Source organism: Pogona vitticeps, chromosome 3 (genome assembly GCF_051106095.1).
Source record: "Pogona vitticeps strain Pit_001003342236 chromosome 3, PviZW2.1, whole genome shotgun sequence".
Classification (NCBI taxonomy): Eukaryota; Metazoa; Chordata; class Lepidosauria; order Squamata; family Agamidae; genus Pogona; species Pogona vitticeps.
This window is the reverse complement of record NC_135785.1, coordinates 15,227,967-15,247,043: the sequence shown is the minus strand read 5'-3', so window position 1 is coordinate 15,247,043 and position 19,077 is coordinate 15,227,967. Positions and strand designations below refer to the sequence as shown.

At 39.5% G+C, this 19,077-nt stretch overlaps 1 protein-coding gene across 14 annotated transcripts in view; it reads left to right on the top strand.

The window, feature by feature from the left end:
* NLGN1 (neuroligin 1) overlaps window positions 1-19,077 on the top strand; it is a 737,944-nt gene that overhangs the window by 189,030 nt on the left and 529,837 nt on the right. For 8 of the 14 annotated variants that reach the window (XM_078389641.1, XM_078389646.1, XM_072996216.2 and 5 more), the window contains exon 2: window positions 14,466-15,307. In XM_078389641.1, coding sequence (XP_078245767.1) covers window positions 14,815-15,307 — 493 coding nt within the window. In that variant the 5' untranslated portion in view covers window positions 14,466-14,814. Of the gene's footprint in view, window positions 1-14,465; window positions 15,308-15,807; window positions 15,868-19,077 lie in introns of all 14 variants that reach the window. The other 6 variants (XM_072996214.2, XM_078389643.1, XM_078389639.1 and 3 more) reach the window with 1 other exon arrangement.

The following is a 19,077-nucleotide window of genomic DNA, read 5'->3' as shown; positions in this document are numbered from 1 at the left end:
GCTGCACACTTAGGGGTGAACAAAACACAGCAGAGAATCACACAGAATTTCTACTGGCCTGACATAGGGAAGCAGATCAGGGAGTTCTGTAAACAATGTGATGTGTGTCAAAGGCAGGGGAATAGCCGCGACAGGACCAAAGCAAAGTTGTGCCCTTTGCCTGTGATTGACACTCCGTTCAAATGCATAGGGGTGGATATTGTGGGACCTTTGCCCAAGGCCACAAAGAGGGGGAACAGGTTCATTCTCACCATTGTGGACCATGCCACGAGGTACCCTGAAGCCATACCCTTGACTAATATTGAAACTAACACAGTGGCAGATGCCTTGGTGGGGTGTATGTCCAGGATGGGATTTGCCTCAGAAATAATCACAGATTTGGGCGCATCGTTCACATCAAAGCTCATGAAACGCTTATGGCAAATCTGTGGAATTAAGCACAAGGAAACTACTGCCTATCATCCTGAAAGTAATGGGTTAACTGAGAAGTTCAATGGGACTCTAATGCGCATGATTAGGGCTCACTTGGCAGAGAATCCAAACAATTGGGACCAGAAGCTGCAATCCCTTTTGTTTGCTTATCGATCAGTGCCACAAGCCAGTACCGGGTTCAGCCCATTTGAACTTTTATTTGGGAGAAGGGTGAAAGGGCCCCTTGATTTGATCAAGCAAAATTGGGAGCAGATCACCCAGGATGACCCACAAGGTGTTGTGACATACATAGACACCTTGAGGAATAACCTAAAGAGAAACTTAGAGCTAGCAGCAGAGACCCTGCAAGCTCAAAAGGTCAGAAAGAAAGATTGGGACGACCAGGAAGGCAGGGAGAGGCACTTTAACCCAGGGGAGGGAGTGCTTTGGCCCAGACCCTGCAAAGAAAACAAACTGCAGCTGGGTAGTCCAGAAAGAAAATACTTGGGTCACATGGTAGGGGGAGGAGTGATAAAACCCCTGGAGGCCAAAATAGAAGCAGTTCGTGATTGGCCTAGACCTAACACCAAGAAAAAAGTCAAATCATTTCTTGGGTTGGTGGACTACTACAGAAAGTTCATCCCGAGGTTTAGCGAGATTGCGGCTCCGCTGACCGATCTGACGAGGAAGAAGGCTGATGACCGCATCCCGTGGACCAGCGACTGTGAGGCGGCGTTCCAGAGGTTGAAGGAAGCGTTAATCAACTATCCAGTGCTGCGTGCTCCAGACTTTGACCGGGAGTTCATCATCTACACCGATGCGTCTAACAGCGGGGTAGGAGCAGTTCTGTGCCAGGAGGATGAGAATGGTGACCAGCATCCAGTGTCCTACCTGAGTAGGAAACTCCAAAAAGGTGAGAGACATTTGGCAACCGTGGAGAAGGAGTGTTTGGCCATAGTCTACGCGATCCAGAAGGCCAAGCCTTACATCTGGGGAAGACATTTTGTTCTGTGCACTGACCATTCACCACTGCAATGGTTAAAGACAATGAAAACCCACAATAGCAAACTTATGAGGTGGGCTTTAAACCTGCAAGACTATGACTTTGAAGTGAAGGTGGTCAGAGGGTCAGTGAACTGTGTTGCTGACGCCTTGTCAAGAAGACCTGAAGAATGAAGACGGCGAAAGAAACATGGACTATGTATATATATTGATGACAAAAGGTTAAACGTACCTGTTTTTTGAACTTGGTTTGTATGAATAAAGGTAAATTGATGTAATGTATATGGTAAATGTTTAAATGCCTAATTGCTATGGTTAACTTAGAATGTAAGTATAAGTAAGTATGATATGGTATGTATAACTGTTTTGTGTATTTTATCCAGGTTGTTTTTTTGGGAAAAAGCACCTTAGCTTTCCCCCTACAAAACAACTTATAAAGAGGGGAGGTGTTACATACAGCACTGATGTTACCTGTCTGTCATGGGTTTGGAGGGAAAGTTCCATCCTATGGGGAGTGGAAGGCGGGACATCAGGAGGAGGGGCTGTACTATATATATATGTGAAGCGTGTGTGGAGAAGTGCAGACGCTGGGATGTGAAGAAGTAGCAGCTGGGAAGAAGAAGCTGGTGTGGGAGTCTGTGTGTCAGACAGGGTACTACTGTGTGTCAGAGTACCAACCTGATAGGTTCAGGTGTCTGAATGGTTAGCCAGAACTGATAGGTTCAGGGTCTGTGCTTCAAGTTAAGGGTTCTGTGTGAACCAAACTGTGTGTATGTATGAGTGAAACTAAGCCACGTTACTATATCTTATTCACCTGATCATTTTATTTTCCCTGTGTGTTGTTTAAATAAACCTTATTCTTTTATTTGTTTGAAAATCCATCCCTGGTCTGTGTGACTTCTTATAGGGAATGGTTGGTGGCAGCTTAGTGTAACTGTGGCATATCCCAGTAGGTCTGGGTTTGCTATAGATCTCATTTGCAGCAGGACATAACAACATGTTGTTGTTGTTTGGTCGCTAAGTCGTGTCTGACTCTTTGTGACCCCATGGACCAAAGCACACCAGGCCCTCCTGTCTTCCACTGCCTCCTGGAGTTGGGTCAAATTCATGTTGGTAGCTTCAGTGATACTGTCCAACCTTCTCATCCTCTGTCTTCCCCTTCTCCTCTTCCCTTCACATTTTCCCAACATCAGGGTCTTTTCCAGGGAGTCTTCTCTTCTCATGAGATGGCCAAAGTACTGGACCCTCAGCTTCAGGATCTGTCCCTCCAGTGAGCACTCAGGGTTGATTTCCTTCAGAATTGATAGGTTTCTTCTCTTTGCAGTCCAGGGGACTCTCAAGAGCCTCCTCCAGCACCACAATTCAAAGGCACCAATTCTTCGGTGCTCTGCTTTCTTTATGGTCCAACTCTCACTTCCATACATCACGACAGGAAAAACCATAGCTTTGACTATTCGGACTTTTGTTGGCAAGGTGATGTCTCTGCTTTTTAAGATGCTGTCAAGGTTTGTCATCGCTTTCCTCCCAAGAAGCAGGCGTCTTTTAATTTCGTGGCTGCTGTCTCCATCTGCAGTGATCATGGAGCCCAAGAAAGTAAAATCTGTCACTGCCTCCATATCTTCCCCTTCACTTTCCCAGGAGGTGATGAATACACCTATTACAGTCAGTTAAAAGGAAGTTTTAATTAAGGAAAACAAGTTAAGCATGAAATTCATTTTTGGAACGAATGCAAGTGATATTGCAACTGTGGAAGCAAAGGAGAGAAAAACCAGATTGTGGCTCCCTTGTAGAATACAAAACTTTCACTTGCAGAAAGTCAAAGATCCAGATCTTGGCAGCTTTACTGTAAAAAGATCACTCAAGGCCAGTTGTTAGTGTGTATGTATAGTAACTAAACAGCAGTTGTTCTCTAGCCTTGCCTCCTCCCAAGTCCAAAGAACGTACAGCCCTTGATGGTGTGAAGAGAGAGAGAGAGAGCCTCTCTCTCTTTCTGTAAGGCATCAATTTGTATGGGATGTAATGAATAAAGGCTCAATTCTTGTTAATTTGGGCTGTCTGAACTCTCTAAGACACTTTGATGAAGAACTTTCAAGACTTGAGATATTCCTGGCTCCTGGATGCAAGCAAGGCAAGGAGTGCTATTTTTTTCTCATTGGCGTTGCTTGCTGTAGTTTGTGCAGAATGTCTCTGTGAAAACTAATGTTCTTTGAGAAGCGAAGCATAATCACACATAGCAAAAACAGAAGGATGCAAAGGTGATGTATTTTTTTAAAAAATGCAAACTCCTGTTCCATTTATTTAAATCCTTAAAAAAAGGAACACCCTTCATGCATTTGTACAGTTTATGGGAGGTGTTTTAAACACAATTTGCACACACACAAAAAGTTTCCATCATTTTCGTATCAAGAGTGTTGCAAAAATGTCCCATCTTCTTGCTGACAGTGAAAGGTCATTTTGTGGTTTCTTGTTCTACTGCAAGAGAGAGAGAAAGAAAGCAAGGATTTACATCTCTACTCCCTGTGAACTGGGCATCCTGACTCCCATGGGTTCTAGCTGACATGGAGAACTTCCACAGACAGACGTTGCTGCTTTTTTAGGTTGATGGCATGCATGGAATCAATTTTGACCTGAAACAAGATGAACGTTTTGAGGGTAAAGTGCTGAATATGGCTCAAACAAAGGGTTCGTTTAATCTTGAAGTGATTAAATGAGAAAAATGCCCAGAAATTGTGGAAAAATCACATTGAATGGTCAAGGAGCATTTGCAATTTTTCATTTTCACCTGCAAGAATAAAATAGGGAAGATTTTCATCATGAGTCTATAACTCTAAGTGCAAGAGAGATTCCTAGAGGAATTTCATAGTCTCATTTGCAGTCTGTACGCACGGAGGGTCCAGTCCTAGAAGGAAGTTATTCACAAGACGGAGTGTAGTGCAAGTATAGCGAGGAAGGGAATTATCTCTGCTCATTACCACTGAATGTTGTAATTCTGCTAGCAGAGGTCCACCACTCTGCCCTGAGGCCTAGACAGTGTGGGACCACAATATTCCCAAGCATACATATACAGTATCCCTTCTTGCTGTTCATTCAGCAATGGAGATATGTGCCAGTTTATATCACCTAAATTTCAGTGAGTGGTTTCCTGTGTGAGAACCTTTTCAGCAGCAGCAGCATTATGAAGGAATGACTTTCTCCAGTGCAGTCTTTCTAGGACACTTGCATGCCCTAGAAGCCAGGTAAAATCCAGAATCTTCCATATCCTGTAGATTTTTGGGCCAGCTGATTTTGATCTTTTTCTCAGATAGTTGTTGGTCTTATTTTCTTCTTCTTTTGAGTATTAAGTATTACTTGCTTTCATATTCTGTTCAAATAGTGACTTTTATCTGCTTCTCTGCTGTTTATTTCCTTTGTCATCTTGCACGGACTTTTGTTGAGTGTTAGAAAATTTGCTAGCCACATTGGAATTATCCTGCTTTTGTTTTTGAAGCAATGCATGGTCTTATAACAGACAATATTAGGACTACCTAATTTAAAGGTGGCACCAGGGCTGCATCTCTGTTCTTTTGGTAAATAAGCTGTTTATTTAGAAGAACATGAAGGTTACAGGTCTCACACTGGTTCCTTGAATGCTGACAAGTAGAGAGAGAGTTCCAAAATTCGATCAAGGAAATAAGGGCAGGGGAGATAATAATCAAATAATAAGCAAATAAATCATTTGGGATTTATTTGATTATTATATTTGTATTCTTGATATTTTAGGCTACTTCCTTTATGTGTAAACTGCTTAGAATAGTGTTATATGCTAAGTCGGCATTATAGAAATATATATAAATACATAAATAAGGTTTCTATAACTTGCTGTAGTTAATTGCAGCTAATTAATGAGATTGTTGCTGTTTAGTTGTTAAGTCATGTCCAACTCTTTGTAACCCCATGGACCAGAGCACACCAGGCCCTCCTGTCTTCCACTGCCTCCTGGAGTTGGGTCAAATTAATGTTGGTAGCTTCAGTGATACTGTCCAACCTCCTCATCCTCTGTCTTCCCCTTCTCCTCTTGCCTTCACATTTTCCTTACATCAGGGTCTTTTCTAGGGAGTCTTCTCTTCTCATGAGATGGCCAAAGTATTGGAGCCTCAGCTTCAGTATCCGTCCTTCCAGTGAGCACTCAGGGTTGATTTCCTTCAGAATTGATTGGTTTCTTTTCTTTGCAGTCCAGGGGACTCTCAAGAGTCTTCTCCAGCGCCACAATTCAGAAGCATCAATTCTTCGGCAGTCAGCTTTCTTTATGGTCCAGCTCTCACTTCCATACATCACGACAGGAAAAACCATAGCTTTGACTATACAGACCTTTGTCGGCAAGGTGATGTCTCTGCTTTTTAAGATGTTGGTCTAGGTTTATTATCGCTTTCCTCCCAAGAAGCAGGCATCTTTTAATTTCATGGCTGCTGTCACCATCTGCAGTGATCATGGAGCCCAGGAAAGTAAAATCTGTCACTAATTCCATATCTTCCCTTTCAATTTGCCGGGAGGTAATGGGACCAGTGGCCATGATCTTCGTCTTTTTGATGTTGAGCTTCAGACCATTTTTGGTGCTCTCCTCTTTCACCCTCATTACGAGGTTCTTTAATTCCTCCTCATTTTCTGCTATCAGAGTGGTATCGTCTGTCTATCTGAGGTTGTTGATATTTCTTCCGGCAATTTTAACTCCGGTTTGGGATTCATCCAGTCCAGCATTTTGCATGATGTATTCTGCATATAAATTAAATCAAATAGGGAGACAATATACATCCTTGTCGTACTCCTTTCCCAAGTAATGAGATACTGGGGTGCATTTTAGCTGCACTTCATCAATTAGCTCCAATTTAGCTGTGGCAAGTTCTGAAATTTTACATGAACACCAGCAGGATTCTAACCATACAATTGTTTCCATTTCATTATATCACTTCCAAAAAATAATGTTATTATGCCCTCATTACAGTATGTAAAAGATAGTGAGTTGTAATGCGTTGGTAGTACTTATAATGTGTCAGTTTGTAGCCCTACTCCTGAAAATGTCAAATATGTGTTGCCTGTGGCAGAAGAAGGTAGATGCAACACCAATATGGTTGCCAGGACTCAGAAGACCATTTCTCAGGAAATCACTGGGCTTCTTTGAGCTTTGAGGTAGAAGGCACAATTCAGGAGGAGCAGTGCTGCAGGATGTGAAGATTTCATCTTATCATTTGTGTTAGGCTAAGTGCTTGAAGGCTAGGGCTTGCTGAGCCAGCACAGAGGTGTTTGCAATGTTTGTTGCTTGCATGTTTGCTTAGGAGGCATGGCAGGGAATTCTTACTCTCCTGTGCATTAACGTGCACACAAATAATTTTGCATTTGTTACAGAAGGGTCTGCCTCCTGTGACATTGTAAGAGCCCATCGCCTCATGTCAGGTTTTGATAATGAAATCTTAGGGGACAAGGAGCTGCTGACTTGGCAACCTTGTACACAACTGACCAACATATTCATGAGATCTGTGCAAAAAACAGGTCTGTGTGGCATTATACCCCCTGAGAAAGTTACTTTAGATTAAAGCCTGTCTTGCATCTTTTCTTTCCTATGCTCTTTATGGCCAGGAGCACTGCTGCTACACAGAAAAACTGACCCTATTGTATATGGCAGTAAGTAGCACATTTATAAATCTGAAAATTGCCTATAATTTTTGGACCGTTTAAGAGTTAACCGCAAACTGCTAAAAGGAATAAACATTCACTTCAGTACCCATTCTATTCCAAGCCAGCGCATCTGTCATTTTAATTTAAATCTGTATTACTTTGCTGTCTAAAACTTTGCACATAAGTGACAAGAGTTATCCATTCTCTCCATGGTGGGGGAAAATCACAGTTTTTCCTGCCTATGTACTGGGTAAAATGTCCCAGTCTTGCTGCACTTTAGGATTTATTCTGGAAATAAATATTGCTTGTTGATATGAATATTTATTAGTGCTATCCAATAGGATTTGTTTAAAAAGGAAAGGTACATTTGCTGTTTAATAAGAAAAGGAGTCACTAACAGAAGTTTAGTCTTCGTTTGTTTTGTGCATTAATCAAAAACATTACCTTAGGAAATGGAGGGTCCTTTTTAAGGAGAAAGGTATGGTAAAAATATTTTAAATAAATAAATTTAGCGATTTGATAAAGCATAAAGCAGCACAAAATTGCAATGTTTCTAATTAAGTTAAACACACATTTCCATCATAACTGTCCATGTGTGAAAACAAGCAAGCAAACATTCTCTGGGTCCTATTTTCCTGTTCTAGGACCTGCCAGCAGCCTCTCTTGAAACTCTTCCCCCCCAACAGTGACTAGAAATTTTTTTAAAAAAATCTGAAATAGAGGTTTCAGAATGTGACCTATTTAAAGAGAATCATAACTCCTGGTGGCCTCCAGGTACGGGAATTGCCCGTTTTCAGTGGCTCCCCCTTCCCTAGTTGTATGGACATAAAAATGTATCTTCAAGGCCCAAGGACACAAAATGTATGGGGGCCACAGCCTGTATGATTTTTACCCCATAATAAATCGTACGTTATCACTGTACTCAAATGCCTCTTAAGTATTACTAGTAAACACCTACTCAAGTACCTTCTTGCAAAGCATACAGGTTGATGCATTCAGTAGCATTTGTGGTTGTATGAGTCTGTATGGTCTCCACTGGCTTCTTATTGCTATCCATAAATTTTAATACTTCAGACTTTGGTGTAAAGTAGTAATGCTTCTGAAACTCAAACTCCATGGGTTTGTAAATATAGTCTAGTAGGTTTGTAATTATTGAGTGCATTAAAATATATATTCAACATAAATAACTTTAAAATGTTCTTAATTCCATCTGGAATTGATTACTTGCTAGTTTACATTTGCTTTGCCTAGGCAGTCATCTTGACTCACCAGCCAGATTCTGTCACCTCATGCATGACAGCAGCAGGAATGAGTGTGAAGAGCAAGCATTTTAGTTGCACCTTTTTCTTATCCTGCATCTGCAATTGATGTTTAGATTCAGAAAAGGAATCTGTCATGACACAGAACATCATGAGCAGAAAAGAACACATTATTATTACACAGGTTCAGTTCCCAGGATGCACATAAGTGATCTGCATGCCCCAAAAGTTACAGACACTTGGAGATCATGTAGTCAGAGACATCTTGTCTGATATCTAATCTGTGAGCAGGAAGCATAACAGCTCTGGTTTGCCCGTCATCACTTAGGCCTCTCTTCTGAAGTTTGAATTTGTCAGGACATCACTTGCATCTGAGCAGAGTGACAGTGTAATGAATTCTGGCCCTATGTTCCTCTCCCAGGAGTATTTATTTATTTATTGAACTTATCTGCCACCCACACTACCCAAAGGTCTCTGGGCGGCTTACAGCTATTTAACTATAGTAAAAAAAGATAAAACAATTAAAATATATACTCTAAAAAGTTGCCATCAGGACCCACAGTCAATATTATTTCAATTAAAAACCTTCTGGAACAGGAAGGTTTTGACCCGGCGCCGAAATGTCATCAGCGTTGATGTTACACAATTATATTTGTCTGATATCACTGTAATGGTCACTGCTGCATCCTAAGGAATGCTGGGATTCATTCTTGGGAGCAGTACCCAGAATTCTCTGATTTAGTTCAAGGGGAAAAAATGAGAGCAATCTAGTGGGATGCTTCTGTGACAGTTAAAATGGTATAAAACTGCTTCCACTGTAGTGCAGATAAACTTTCCGAAAAAGTGGTAGGCATTTCAGAAAAAATCTTCTCTTACTAAAGAGCTGTCTCCAGCAAGCAGACCTTGTGTAGCCATCTTCCTTCCTTCCTTCCTTCCTTCCTTCCTTCCTTCCTTCCTTCCTTCCTTCCTTCCTTCCTTCCTTCCTTCCTTCCTTCCTAAAATTCACTTGAGTTATGAAGCAAAATGCTTTTGTGGTTCTATATCCTCTACAAACATACAGTACAAGCTTTTCATGAGCGGTGTAAGCCAGTCGGAAGTCAATGTTGATGCTTAAAGAAAAAGTCAGGTGGCTGTTGTGAAATATTCAGGGCAGCTACATTAGCATGACCACAGCTCTCTCTACAGAAGCTTTTTCCTTGGGTTATATGGCAAATTGTCTGTTAACTGGCACAAAGAAATAACCAGAGGGAAAATAATATGGTCACCTTTCTTGTGACTCCCTCTCCAGCAAGGTGTGAATTTGAATGTAAGGAATACTCACAAAGTAACCAGGACAGGCTAACAGATGACAGACTGAAGGGCCTCTAATACTGTATTCTTAATTTCATTATGATCTAACATAATTCAATTTTCTTTATAGTGTTGGGTTTTGTGTTTGGTTTATTTTACTTAACATTGATTTCTCACTTTCTATTAAAGCAGCTTTCATGTTTTTTAAAATCTAATCTGCTCTTAATGGTTCTAACACTATATATACACTGCAGGAATACTGTCTTTTAAAAAAACAAATTAAATAAGGAATAAAAAAGCAGCTGACTGAGCTTGATGTTTTACACATTTTAGGGCAGGGACCCACCTATCAATGTAGACATGGGATTTAAAAAAAAAAAAAAACTTACCTTCTACATAGTTTAGGACAGATGCAAAAGATCCTAGACTTTTCTGTGGTCATTTGTCTGAAAAACAATTAATTTTTATGCATTTGGGTTTTTTTTTTAATCCACCTAAGAAAAATAGATACAGTCCATAGGGAAAGCCAGTGTTGCATGAGTGGGCCTTCTTCATGTGTAACAAACTGTGTTACACTTTGTCCTTCTGGCAACCCTGCCTTAATTATGAACATGATTTACCTGACAGCAATGAGTGTGTTTGTTCATTGGTTGGTTTTGTTGGATTAAAATTTGCTTTTATTTGATCAGGGTGGTGGGAGGTGTATCTGGGTTTAGTAGTATAGCTGAGATAGTTATTTATATTATTGTCAATTGGCCAGTGTAGTACTTTGCACTAAATCAGTCAATATACAAATTACTGAAATAAATAAATAAATAAAATGTAGTTCTCATTTTCTCTGAGACATGCACACACACAGCAGGTCCCGGTCTCCCTTCTCCCCATAAGCACCTGTTGCTTTTGAAAGCAGAAAAGTGTATGGCAGAGAAGCATCCTTAAAAATGCAATTTTTGTCCAGCTAGTACTCTACACACCACTGTATTATAGTAAATACAAATGCATGCACTATCCTGTCAAAAGGAAAGAAAAAAAAGATTTTGTGATGATAAATCCCTGCGTTCCTGACAAATCCAGCCTGGTAGAATGAAGGACATAAGCCTTCCTTAATACAGTTTCACAGCAAAGATTTTATTAAAATTAGAAGAGAGATAGAGCATGAGTGAAATCGTCTGAAAGCTCCATCTATCTCCTGAATGCCTTCCGAGATAGATTGTTTGGCTCTGAAGAAATACTAAACATGCATCCAATCTCCTGCTGTTCTCTATAGCTTTTACAATCTCCCTTTTTAATAATCTAAACGGCAGGGCAGTTGGGTTGTTTGGCACTCTGTTTTTAAATTCCCTCTGCAGAATTATGTAGGAAAGGAATGAAATAAATTGTCATTAGAAGCGACTAACTTTCCTTTGGAAAAACAGGTGTGTACTGAGGGAGCAGGGGAGGGGTGGAGAACTGCACAAGACAAAAGTATCCAGATTTTCTTGTTTCTTTTCTTTTTCTTTTTTAATAAGAAAAATACATTATTTTTTTAAAAAGACAAGGATTGTCAAGATGGCTTTTTAAAATGTGACCTTGGTACTGTTTTTATACTGAATGTTTCTCAAAACTGAAAGGCATGATAAAACACTAACATATTACCATGAAGTGATGATTTGGGAATGGAGGCCATACTATCATCTTTCTTAAATGTTATATCATTAGAATGGCAAGCCTACAAAATGAGAGGTACCTTATTATATTTAAATGCCAACAACTTAACATAGATAATGAACTTCTGATGTTCTTTTATAGCACTGCATCCGATGCAGCTATTCTTCCATAACTAAAGGAAACACCAACAATAATACATTTTTTTTCCACTGAAGCAACTACTGCCTGTTCGGCCTACAATAAATAACGGAGCTAGGTGTGTTAATCTCAGAGCCCTTTATATACAGGGCAAAATAATGCTGTAAATCTTCCACAAAAGCTTCCTGGCAAATGTAATAACCTAGATGATGAAAAAAATGTTCCAATGTTTACCTTCTAAGCTATACTCAAAGTACAGTGGTTAAAATGAGCTATGTCAGATGTTTTACCTCTGGGATCTGAGCTGGGGCTATGGCCAAATTCTCAGGTGACCAACGTAGATGGAGTAAATTCCTCTGATGTGAGAGGACATATATAATGGGAAATCATAAGAGAAATACATAATAGATGGTCTAAACACAAAGAGGGCAAAACCTACCCAGATATTTTGGTCCATGAGGGAACAGAATGACTCCACACATCCCTATTTTCATACAGAAAAGCTAACCAGACTGTCAGTAGAATCTCAACAGTGGTGACAGATTAGGGTCATCAGCAGCAACAGATTAGATTTGGGAGCACTAGTATAGGATAAGTGTTTGTTATACAGTACACACTTCTGTTCCCAATCAGCAAAAATTGTGTCTACCCTACATACTTATACAGGTTTGATACTGCTTTCATTGTCACAGATTTATTCTATGGGATCCTGAGATTTGTAACCTTGTAAGTGCATAGAATTGTTTGTTTTCGTTCAAGGGAGGATGTGAGAACTCTCCAGCAGACAACGTAAGGTCTCTCACCAGACTTCAAATCTCAGGATTCCATAGGATAGAACCACGTCAGTTAAAGTGGTATCGGACGGCCAGAAGTCTGCATTATAGATACAACCAAATATTTTGTCTCATGAAGTCCATGATACTGTTGAATCAGGTGCCACTGTGTATCTCCACATTGGCCTTTACATACTGAGTTCCACCAAAAAATTGTGAAATACCTATTAACTAGCATTGTATCTGTCCCTGAGTATTATAGCGTGTATTACCGATTTTGGAGAAGAGGGCAATTTCTGTTCTGTTTGGATAAAGTTAGAGGCAGGCTGCCTTTAAAGAAATAATGGAGAGCTACTGCTTTCTAATCAACATGAAAGTAACACAAAAAGGAAAGAACCCTCTCCGGTCCTTAAGATCACTAGAGGAGGCCTTCTCTTGGTCTCATTGCCACGCACATGCACATTTGATAGCGACACTAGAGAGGGCCTTCTTTGTAACTGCTCTCAGGTTGTGGAATGATCTCCCTAGACGGGTTAGGTTGGCCCCCTTCCTTTTATCTTTCCACAGACAGTTGAAGTCCCACCTCTTCAGGCAGGCTTTTAATAACCATAAACTGAGCCCCTGATGCTGGCTTTCAGCTGATCAAGTTTGTTTTTAAAGTTTTTAATCATTCCATGTATTTTAATTACGATTAGAGTTTAATTGGTTTTAATGTATAATTTATTATGTTTTTAATTTTATCTTTTTTTTTAACACTCTAAGCTGCAGTTCCCTCATCAGGAGAAAAAATGGGCTGAAATTAGACAAACAAATAAGAATGGTTATTTAATTGCTAAGAAAAGAAGGCACAATGCTGAACTGAAGTTATTTTACTGATGTAGTTATTGAGTGTGATGGATGGGTGATGAGGGATGTTTTGTTTTATTTCATTTGTATTCTGCCTTGCTTCTGGAACTGTAACCCAAGCTGCCTTACAATTGCTATTAAAAACAATATAAAACCAAATAACAAGAAAGTTCTAAACATTAAAATATAATTAATGTTGTTATGTTATTAAAATACATAATTAATATTTTAATCAAGATATTTAAAGTGTTTCAATTGTAATTTAAAGTTTAATTAACACTTTAAAATCTCTTGATTTTAAAAGAGATTAAAGTGTTTTAATTAAAGTGTTTTAATTAAATTAAAACTCTTGATTAAAATACTAATCTAGAAGTGAAAACTACTTCACTATCTAAGATGTTATAGTGAGATCAAGATACAGGAAACTAAATATCAGGGGAATATCAGGAAAAACTTCCTAACTGTTAGAGTAGTATGACAGTGGATCTAATTATCTCTGGAGATGGTGAGCATTCAAGACAAAGCTAGACAGCCAACTGTCATATATACCTTAATTTTGATGTCTGCATTGAACAAGGAAATAGTAGCCTTATAGGCCCCTTCCACTTTTGTGATGGTTCTATGATATTATGGTTCTGAGGATATTAATTGGCAAAGGCCTGCCTAAATAAAAAAAAGTCTTTGCTTCCTGGTGGAAGGACAGTAGGGAGGCAGGAACAGATGCTTCTCCTCTTGTTTCAGAATATAGATACAGTATGGATGTAGCCTCTCAGAAGGTAAATAGCATTTAAAGTTTGCCATGGATGTATTTGAAGGAGGCACAGAAGAAGCAGCAATATGTTGGAATTTTAAAGTGTGTGTACTGTTAAATCATATTAATACTATATGATCATGATTTCAAAAGTTATTGAGTTATTATTTCAAGCCAGATGCATGGATAAAACATTTAGCAGTACCTTTTTGCTAATGATCTTGGAAAAGTCTTCAGATCACTATGCCTTTTACAAAACTCTGCAGTCCATCTTATATTACTGCATCTTTAAAGACTGGATAAAATTATAATTGATTTGTGGTTCCTGTTAAACCGTCCTCTTGTAACGAGTTTACAATTGATTGCAAGACTCCTTGAGATACGTTTTAAAAATACAGCATTGAAAATGCATTTAATCTGGCATTTGAAACACGTGTTTGGTTTCAGAAAACTGAAAAGCAAAGCTGCATTTGCTGTGAAGCCTGTATAATAAACTCAGCATGTGACATCGTAAATAACCTGGTAATCAGTATTTCGTTTGTCATCTCGAGGAACCATAAACTACTTAACTGTATAATTTTACTTACATGGCTGCAGCAACTTATTAATGTATGTACAGTAACTTGTAAAACATCTAGTTATTATTCTGTCCATATTAGCTCTTTCATGCTAATTATTTATTTTCCCCATTTTCTCTAGGATATAGACCTTCAGCTAACTGGAATTGATTTACAAATGGGGAATCTTCAGTAAATGGATGCTCTCTGCATTTGGTTACTTTGGAAAACAGAATTGTTGATTGAATGACGTCTGAAAAAGAAGGCTGAGTGAAGATGCTGTCTCTACAAGAGTGAAAGCAATGGAACACGGTTGTTGTGTGAAGAGGGTTTTGCAGATTTCCTGACAGGCTCACCCTCTGGGAGTCTAATTCATACATTTCATTTCCCTGGCCCCTTGGGAAGAGCCTTGTTTACCCATTTTCTCTCCCATCCAGTGGATACAAATAAGATTGTTTTCACCACAGCCGTACAACTAATGTGGGACCATCATGGCCTTTCCAAAATCCATGTGGCTGAATTGCATGTGGAGAGCGATACTAGTCCGCCTTTTGCACGTGGGATTGGATGCCACGTTCACATTTTGCATACTTGGCTTCTTGCTTCATGCTGCTGCAGTATCGTCGCAAAAACTGGACGATACTGACCCAGTGGTGACCACCAGCTTTGGAAAGATCAGAGGGATGAAGAAGGAATTGAACAATGAAATTTTGGGGCCTGTTATTCAGTTTCTTGGAGTTCCTTATGCTGCTCCTCCAGTTGGGGAGCGTAGATTTCAACCCCCTGAACCACCATCTCCGTGGCCAGATATTAAAAATGCTACTCAGTTTGCACCGGTGTGTCCCCAGAACATTATAGAGGGCAGGTTACCTGAAGTCATGCTTCCTGTCTGGTTTACTAATAACTTGGATATAGTTTCTACCTACGTTCAAGATCAGAATGAAGACTGCCTCTATTTGAATATATATGTCCCAACTGAAGATGGTGAGTTACTTACAGGAGAAGCAGGGAGATTTTTTTTGTTTCTACTTTCCTATTGAAATTTTTTACGCCTATTAAATCTTGTGTACTGGTAGCCAGCACGGCTTTCTTGTCTGCATGCCAGCCTCTTTTCTTTTATAGTACTTGTATGCATGTGGCTTATTATTATTATCATTATTATGTACGCATTGGTTTTGAGCCTTTGCTATCCCTTCTGCTCTTTTCTTGTCTATACTCATTTACTTTGTCCTTCAGCACGTCTATTCTTAGGCCAAAGTTGGTACCTAATTCTCATTCCCACCCATTGACTTATGGGAAAGATGCATCAACATCTTGATTCATTGCATGGGTAGGCAAAAGGAGTGGCAGCTCTTCTCCACCTAACCAATAAAATTAATGAATAAGCCAGCAGGCTATCATGAAGTTAGCTAGTGGTGATTGCATGCTCCTACTGTCTCTCATGGAGCTCCATGTTATTTTCTAGTCTTCTATTCATTTTTCAGTCAAAAGAATATCCAAGGAATGTGCCAGAAAACCCGGCAAGAAAATTTGTAGAAAAGGAGGTATGTATAAAGTGGTCACAAAATTAAACCGGGGTTGGAAAAAAAAAGGTACCACAAATTACATTCAAACCATACCAAGGAAAACTACGTGAACAGATCTTAAAACAACAGGAGGCTGCTGTCATTGTTGGGTTATCCTGAAAAAGAAATAGCAGCATGTGATTAATGAGCTTGGAAAATGGGGAGAAAATGGGGAAAGCAGAAGGAAAATATAGGGGAAGGCTGAAAAACATGAGAATGAAACAATAACTAGTTCCAGTCCTGGAGCATAAAGACTCAATCTCCAATGTTTTCTTTTACTGGCAGAGTTTAGAGTTGGTTTGTACTTTGGTCTGACAGAGCAGTGAAGCAGTGTTGTTGTTTCATATGCTGCCCCAGCTATGGAATATAGTGTTCAAGTTGAGGCACTTAAAGGTCTTGGGTATATGTGGTCCTAGCAGAACCGTTTTTAGTGTAGTTCCATGAGAGTTCTCATGTTTGGTCACTGATTGTTCACATGACACTAACTTTTTTTCCTCATCAGCTGGCATAAAAATTGAATGCTGCTTCCAGGTGAAAAGAATACTAGACATTTTCTTTGGACAGCAAACAAATAAAAAAATGCTAAGATTATATGATGGTATACTATGAGTAATGCAACCTTGGTCTTTTATGCAAGATTTCATAGTACAGTAACTGTAAATTATACAAACTTGCAGAAGCTCAAGAAAGAGAATCTGGCAGATTCAAAATTCAGGGAGCTATTTCACATTTTCAAAAGGATTATTCCAGAACTGAAGTGAGAATTTAAAATTTGAGTCCCTTCCATCATCTTGAGTACTGAGGTTAGGGATGCAAAATTTTAGATCCAGAATTCATCTGTAAAATGTATGGTGGTGTTTGCGGGCAGGGGTGCAATGAGAGAGGACCAGCCAATGAAATCTAATTAAAAGTTTCAGTCCTGAAATGCAGGTGGATTAATTCTTCATGAGTCGAAGTAGAAGGGGAAATTAATAATGTCGTCCTTCTCTTATAAGTTCTCTGATTAGGTAGACACTTCTGATGGAAATACAGTAGAACCCCTGTATCCATATGGAATCCATCCCAATAGTAGTAAATCCTATATACAACACACACAAGGATGTGGGACAAAGGCCACAAAAGTCAGGACAAAGACTACAAAGTCTCCCCCCTTGTATGTTGTTTATAAGGCTGCAGAAAACCATGGATAACTGAAACCACCAATATTGATCCTACAGATACAGGGGTTCTGTATAGTATTGGTGCTGTAATATATTTTTTAGAAAGTTGATATCCATAATATAATTTTAAAAGTGAGATTGGCTTCCTTATTATACTTCTGTCAATTAATTTGAAAAGTTGTTAAACAGGATTGTTGCATAGCTGTGGCATTATAAGGTGCTATTTATACTGACATGTTTCATCTTTCTGCTACGATAGTTGAATTTGCAACATTTTAAAAGTTGTTTGCAGATTGCTAAACAAATAACATAGAGTATTAATGCTCTATTTTAAAATCAGTGAAATTGTCTTGTGCTTGGATGCTACTGCAATGTTGGATATGCCTCTAAATTACATACATCTATAGAAATTTTCTATGTGCGTGAGAGAGAAAGCCCATCAGAAAAAGGGACTAACGTACACATTCGGAAAAAGTATGTGGACTTTGACATGGGATTTATCTGTATGCCATCTTTATTTAACATCCTTATGAACATGAAATGCCTTCTGTACAATTGGCATTGTAAGCCTATGTTGGTTTGCTCGTGTGCAAGCTCCATTATGTTCAGTCAGGTTCATGCCTGTCCACGGTAATATAATACTCAGCATTTGCAAGTGAAACAATGGGTATCTGGAGTTTTTGATGCTATAAAATAATATATGGACATTTATCCTATTTTAGCAATAATTACAGGTGCACCTAAAGATGGAGGTGGAATTGGAAACCTCACCAAAGTATATCTTGGTTTTACAAACCTGGAGAAATAAGGAATGGAAATGGAAGATTTGACAAAGACAAAAACTGAACAAAAACAAAAGCACTGTGCCACCTTTAAGCCTAGCTCATTTATTTCGGTATGAGCTTTTGTGGATTACACAGTTCACTACTTCTGACACTAACTGATGGAAGCTCACACTGAAATATATCTGTTAGCTTAGCCTTAAAAGTGTCACAATACCTCTGTGTGTTTTTTTTTTTAATACATCCTGAAACAAACTCATATGGCTCTTTCTCTGGCAGATGGGGAACATCATCACTATGGTGAAAATGAAGGATTTATTACCTGGGCTTGGAAATAGCAGCTCACATCCAAAGAAACTTGTCATGCGTTCATGTAGCCAAGAAAGCTTTTCCACTGATGGCTGTTGACAGCACTGTATTTTGACCATGGAGAGGCCGTTGATGGCTATGTGCCTCATTCATGGCAATTAAGGGAAGTTTTTTTTTCAGTATTTTGTGATCAAGAATTGGAATTTTCCATGAGAAATGGAAAAGCTTAGTGGTTCTGCTTATGCCCTTCATCGCTATTTGGATCCTGGACCCTGCATGGGCCTTTGTGTCATAATGTTTCTACATTACAAAAGACACTCATGTTTATAGTAGTAGAGCTTCGAAAAATGACCATGTCTATAAAACACCTCACAATAACTGTTAAGCATTGCAATAATGTCAGGCTCTTCAATCATATATCATCATTGCAATAGGACATTTGTATCCATGGAGGACTGGTTCCAAGCCCCCCCCCCCCCCCCCGTGGATGCTTAAAAAATGTGGATTATAGGAAATATCTCCCTCCCAAGACCAGGTGTCCTCCCTGCTCTCTATCTATAAGGTATCTAGATACTATCCAGAAGGTATAGGGACAAAGCCCCCCTGCCCCCCCTCTGATCCATGCAAACCTGATGGTTACCTAGAGGGAGTGCAGGGCACAGAGGCCACTGCTACTGTGTAGGAAAGCAGATTACCTGCATGCTGAGTTGTTTGCTAGCATTCTCTCAGGCTTCAATGCAGAGCAAGCTGGCTAGAGATGCCCCTTCCCGCTTGCCGTCTAGATTGCCCAGCACTGACACTTTTTAAAAAACCTCTTGGAAAACCTGCAGGCAGCAGGAGCATCCACTGCTGCCTTCAGGAAGAAAGTTTGCAAGAGAAGAGACCTCAAGCAGCAAGAGATCATGCCATGAATTCTTCATAGCGCAGTCTGTCCAGCT